At 65.3% G+C, this 5,954-nt stretch overlaps 1 protein-coding gene across 1 annotated transcript; it reads left to right on the forward strand.

The window, feature by feature from the left end:
* The first annotated feature begins 1,606 nt into the window (after window positions 1-1,606).
* On the forward strand, window positions 1,607-5,169 carry LOC115942544 (neuronal acetylcholine receptor subunit alpha-4-like). Its single transcript, XM_081832181.1, has 4 exons — window positions 1,607-1,702; window positions 3,038-3,189; window positions 4,680-4,724; window positions 4,836-5,169. The coding sequence occupies exons 1-4, from the start codon at window positions 1,621-1,623 to the stop codon at window positions 4,947-4,949; spliced, it is 393 nt and encodes a 130-aa protein (XP_081688307.1). The 5' UTR covers window positions 1,607-1,620; the 3' UTR covers window positions 4,950-5,169.
* Window positions 5,170-5,954: the final 785 nt, after the last annotated feature.

Consider the following 5,954-nt stretch of genomic DNA (forward strand, 5'->3'; position numbering starts at 1 on the left):
TCTCTGTTTGTAGGCACGTGTAGGAGAGCAGACAGGGCTCCTGTGAGAAAAGCCCCTGGAGGTCCAAAGCAGGTGTGTGAGGTGTAAAGAGCTCAACCTGGAGCCAGAGTGAGGGTGGTCTGGGGAGAAGGGGCAGGAAAGGTGGGGGAGGGGAGACCAGCTGGAGGGGGCTCTAGGGAGATGGGGGCAGGGGCAGGAGAGATGGGGGAAAGGAGACCAGCTTGGAGGACCTCTGGGGAGATAGGGAGGGGGTATGGGTTGAGAGAGATGGGGAGGGGTCGGGGCCCTTGGGACTGATGCCTGTCACCCAGGAGCATCCCCAGGGTCTGTGCGGGTGGGGAAAGAGGCAGGGGGCTCCTGACAGACATTCTGCCCCTTCAAGGGTGGGCTCTAAGCCAGGGAGCTCAGTGAAGTCTGCAGGCTCTTCTCTGCTCCCATCCCTGACCCGAAGTCTCCATGTGGGGTTCTGGAAGCCCAGCGCGCAGGGATGGCCGTGGGTGTGTTTCTGAGCAGCGCACGCCCTCTCCTCACTGCAGACTGGGGTTGCCAGCACAAAGCGGCCACTCCCAACCCTCCTCAGAGCACCTGCTGCGGGGTCGGCAGCCACCTTGACCCACCTGGGGCAGAGGCCCTGCCAGGGCACTGAGCACGGTCGCGCCAGGCACCTCAGTTGTGGGGGACATTGTTCCAGACCTGTCCGCCGGGGCTGCTGGGCTGTTCTCCAGCCCCCCGGGCCGAGACCCTCAGCCGCCGCCCCTCAGCCACTGTCCACAGAGCGTGCTCCAGGCAGGAGCTAGAGGCATCAGAGCGGCTGCGCTGGGGCAGGGGCTTTAGGGTTCTCCCCCAGAAGGGCCGGCCGCGGCGCCTGGGCTCTACTCTACTGGACGCTTTCCGGTCCGCGGGGGACAGGCTGATAGGGGGTGGTCTTTCCTGAACGCCTCTCTGGGGAGGAAGACGAGGGGCTAGTGATTTCTGAACTGCGGAGCGGGGCGGGGGTGATGGAGTTAACCAGGCGCGTGCGGGCCGCCGGGGGCCCCTAGGTGCGCGGCCCCCATCCAGGCAGGCGGTGGGGCGCCAGGACTGGGGACGGGGGTGGAGGTCAGTGTGTCGTGGTCCGGAAACCAGCCCGGCGCCAGGATCCCCCAGTCGCACGCAGTGACTACGGGCCCCCACCCCTGGCTCGGGCACGTCCCCAGCCCCGGGGAGGACGAGGGAAACTTTACCCAGGCGTCAGCCGAGCGCAGCCTCTGCGCCCCCTCTCAGCTGCGGTCTGCTCCCCCGCCCCACCCACCCTCCTCCCCTCCTCCCCTCCTCCCCTCACGTCCTCTCCCGCTTTCCCCCTCCTCTCCTCCCCCCCTCCCCCTCTCTCTCCTCCGTCTCCTCCTCGCCGGCTGGAGGCGGGCAGGTCCGGGCGGGGCCGCGCCGCGGAGCCCACAGCCCCGAGCTCCCCTCCCGGCCGGGTCGCCGCCGCCGCGCCCCGCGGGAGGAGCGGCGGAACCAGCCCCAGTGGACGGAGCGGCCGGCGCGGCGCGGGGGCATGAAGTTGGGCGCGCGCGGGCCTGGGAGCGGGGGCGCGGCGGAGCCGGGAGCCGCCCGCGTCTAGAGCCCGCTCGGTGCGCCATGGAGCTCGGGGGCCCCGGGGCGCCGCCGCCGCCGCTGCTCCCGCCGCTGCTGATGCTGCTGGGGGCCGGCTTCCTACCCGGTAAGTTTCGGGGCGCCAGACGGCCCCCTTTCGTCCAGCTCAGGGCGGCCTTGGACCTCCAGAGCCAGAGGAGGGGAGGCTCCTGGCCGCGGGTGTGCGCAGCGGGGCGGCCGCCCAGGCTCCCCCACCCCCAGACGCAAAGGCTGTGCTGCGGTGCGGACTGAGCGGGGCAAGGAAGGAGTTAACTCTCCCGCGAATGCCGGAGAGGGGTTTGGGTGGGGGTGGGGGGCTGCTGTTTTGGGAGCTGGACCTAGAAGCTCCAACTTGGGTAGAGAGAGGCGGGGCCGGTCTCTCCGTCTTCATCCCTCCGGCCAAATTTCCCTGCAGACACCCCCCATGCCTGCTCCTGGTTTGGGGGAGCAGAGGGGTGGCTTCCGCCCTTGGCCACGCCCCATCCACACCTTTTCTGCTCCCCTAAGCTCACTGGGACTGGGGAAGTCCTTGCCCCCTGTGCCCCCCGCCCCAGCCCCGGGCAGACCTTGCTATTCATAGTTTGGTGGAGGGAATTTCAGCCCCCCGGCCTCCCCAGTGAGGAGTGGGCTGTACCTTCCTGGTGCAAGGGACGAGGAAGAATAAGGCTGGGGGAGGGGGGCCTCTGGACTCAGAGTAAAGGGTCCCCGGGGGTCTAAGACTGACCCTAGGGTGCTTGTGAATCCCCTCTTAACATCCGGTCTCGGACATACAGGTGAGCAGGACCGAGCTGAGTGCAGGCAGCTGGTACCCTGTTCCCCTCCCCAAATCCCCATATGATGCAGTGACCCCAGTGCAGGTGCCCAGGAGAGACAGAGAGGCCCTCTGACAACAGACTGGTCAGTGGGGCTGGGCTGGATCAGAGTGGCCCCTCCTCAAGAAGCAGAGTGTGTATGTGGGGGGGGGGGGTCACCCTTGACTCACAGAAGGCCATCTGTCCAGGAACCCAGGGTGCTGGAGTCAGCAGTGTCTGGTGAGAACTCAGGGCCACTGGCAGCCACAAGAAGCAGGCTCTCCGTCCCCCCATTTGGGCCTGTCCTGGAGTCCTGTGGTTACCTTCACCTTGTGCTTTGAGGCCGGGTTTTAGCTGAAGATCCAGCCCCTCCTTCCCAGTCAACACTTACTGTTGTCTTTGTTTGGGGTGCCATGCAGGGCAACTGAGGGGTCTGGGGAGGCTTCCCTGAGGAAGTTACACTTTTACCCAGAGGGTAGGAGAGAAACTGAGGCCAGGAGTGGGGCAGGATGTGCAAATGTCCTGAGGTGGATGGAGCTGGAGGAAGCCAGGGCCTGGTGGGAGGTCCGAGGGGCAGCCTGGATGACTGCCATCCTCTGCCGCCGAGCTGCACCACTTTCCTGTCCCCATAGTAAGCAGCCACGTGGAGACCCGGGCCCATGCGGAGGAACGGCTGCTGAAGAAACTCTTCTCTGGCTACAACAAGTGGTCCCGGCCCGTGGCCAACATCTCAGACGTGGTTCTTGTCCACTTTGGGCTGTCCATCGCACAGCTCATTGATGTGGTAGGTGCCAAGGGTGGGGAGCGGGGAGCTCTGAGCCTCGGCCCATCACACACAGCCACAGAGGCTCGTGCTGAGGGAGCACCCCCATCTGAGGGGAGGCCGCCGAGCCTGGAGGGGTGGGGGGGCCGCCATCGGCACTGCACGCAGGCTCTTTGTGCCGACCCTGCAGGACCCCGCAAATGTGCCCTCATGGTGGAGTCCAGAGGACAGCCACATAGGAAAACCCAAATGCCAGATTTTCAGCAGTAGGTCAGGGCCATCTCCTTCGGGAGCAAAGAGCAGAAAATGCCTCTGTGGGGTGGGGGTGGGGGTGGGGGAGGTGCCCAAGCTGCAAGTGGCGGGAGGAGCTTCTGTGCGCTGTAGCAGTGAGTGGGGGAGGGGCGGGCCTTGGGCTGCCCTGGCAGACCTCACCTAGGAGAGCTCCCCTGTCCACCGGACTGGAATATGTGTCCCAGCAAGGCCCAGACAGGTTTGGGTGTGTTTACCTTCCTGGTTAGGACCCGAGAAGGCTGCTGGGAGGGTGCTGGGGGTCCAGCCTCCAAGTGGCTCTGGAAGGGCTGAGGCATCTGCTGGGGGGGAACTACATAGTGGGTTCACTCAGGAGCCTGGGAGTACGGGCTGCAGCGTGTCGAGCAGGGGGCCTCCGGGAGCTCGGTTCGTGCACACGAGGAGGTCCCAGGCCTGCTGGGTTTGGAAGGGCCTGAGTTTCCCGCACTAGGAGGCAGCCCGCTCTGGTGGCAGGGAGGGCACTGGAGTTCATCCAACTGTGGGGGCCATGGATCTCCCCACATGCCCACCTCGCTCCCCTCCCAGGACCCCAGGCTATGTCAGCTTGTGGCGGGGAGGGGGGGTGGGAAGCTGCCGGTGGAGGGGTGTGACCCACACAGTGACCTTGAGACGGAACCAGCTGGGTCTCCCGATTCTACCTCCCCTGCTCCAGTCCCTTACCTGTCCACCTTAGGGTCCTGGGACCCTGTTCCTAAAGGGGCAGTCTGTCCAGGGGCCAGCTTGGTGACCAAGTGGGACCTGTGCATACCGGGGTTGCCCACCTAGGAGCTGCAGACGGGCTGCCATGACCAGCCGGGAGGGCCGATGCAAGCTGGCGGGGGGCCTGCGCGGAGGCTCTCCTCCAGCAGCCTGGGAGCCCTCCGCACGTCCCACACATCTGACGTAGCTGGGGGCGGGCCGGGCGCTGGCCACCCGCCACGTCAGACAATCCTTGTCCCCACTCTCCTTCTGGAGAAGTTCAGGGGCCTCGTCCCCACCTCTCTAAGTCCCCTCGGGTTGACCGTCCTGGACTTGGTTGCCTCCAGGGCTGAGGTACTCATTCCTTTCTGGGGTCACCTGCTCGCCATGTTCATCTCAGGCCTGTCTTTGTGGGTGAGGAAACTCAGGGTCAAGAGAGAGAGCAAGGGACACACACACACACAGACACACACACACGTCTGTCCCCCAGAGGGTCACAGCCGCCATTGTCCTTTGTGTCCTAGGATGAGAAGAACCAGATGATGACAACCAATGTGTGGGTGAAGCAGGTGAGTGAGTGGGGGCCCCTCCAGCCCTCGTTCCTCCCCCCACCCCCTCCCCCCCTTCCCCCTCCTCGCCCCCCTCACCGGCTGTGCTTTCCTCCTCCCGCCCTGGCCCAGGAGTGGCATGACTATAAGCTGCGCTGGGATCCCGCTGACTACGAGAACGTCACCTCCATCCGCATTCCCTCTGAGCTCATCTGGCGACCGGACATCGTCCTCTACAATAAGTGAGCCCTGGGGAAGTCAGCGGGCGGGGGCGGCAGGCACCTGTCTCCAGGTGTGAGTGACCCAGGGGATCCAGGCATGAGCAAGAGGTACTGACCTGTGTGTGCCCGCCCCCGGCAGCCTGTGCTGAAGCCTCTGGGAGGAAGTGGAGGGTCTGGGGGGCGGGCCGCCGGTGAGCAAAGCAGGGGACAGGGGTCCTGGGTGTAGCGTGGGTCCAGCTAGCTCCGCTCAGGCATCAGTTCCTCTCCCCGCGGGGGCAAGGGGGCCGCGGGCCTGGAGCAGCACTCGTGTTTTCCGGATCACCCCTGGCCGGGCGGTGGTCCTTCCATGCAGGAAGCCCCCAGACTCCCGCCCCACTCCAGCCCCATTTCTGCCCGCTGCCCCTGGCCTTTGGGTGCCTCTTCACCTGGGTGCTCGGCCCCTCCCCAGCCCTGAGCAAGCAGCCTGTGGGACAGGACGCCTCGCTGAATCTGCTCACGTACACCATCATTCTGTGCCGGAAACACAGAGGTGTTTGCCAGGCATGGCCGAGGCAGAGAGTGGGATCCAAACTGTCCTTTGCCAGACCCTTGCTGGGGCTCCTGAGCCCGGGGCAGCCTGACGTCCGCTTGTGTCCCCAGGTCATTGCTGGGTCATAGCTGGGCGGCTGATGCCGTCTCAGGCTCAGGCCCGAGCCGCAGCTCCCACGGAGCCACAGACAAAGCAAATGGAAGCACTGAGCTCCCTGCGGACCCCTGCCCCCCGATGGGCTCTGGTACAAAGCTCCTTCCAGGGCCCCGGGCACTGGGCCTGACCTATAAAATGTTGTTATTTGATTAAGAACGATTGGGCTCTTCTTCCAACTTAATTGATTCCACTAATGGCAGTGGGAAGAGCTTGATGGTTTTCGGGATGCATTAGGGGGTCAGCTCCGTGAGCGGGAAGGCGGTAGTGCTGCTCTTCCCGCAGGCCAGGCTCCCTGCTCTCCACAGCCAGCCCCGCTGAACCACCAGCCCGGTTCCCCGGCCTCCC

Source organism: Leptonychotes weddellii, chromosome 10 (assembly GCF_054177405.1).
Source record: "Leptonychotes weddellii isolate Sample4059 chromosome 10, ASM5417740v2, whole genome shotgun sequence".
In the NCBI taxonomy this organism is placed as follows: domain Eukaryota; kingdom Metazoa; phylum Chordata; class Mammalia; order Carnivora; family Phocidae; genus Leptonychotes; species Leptonychotes weddellii.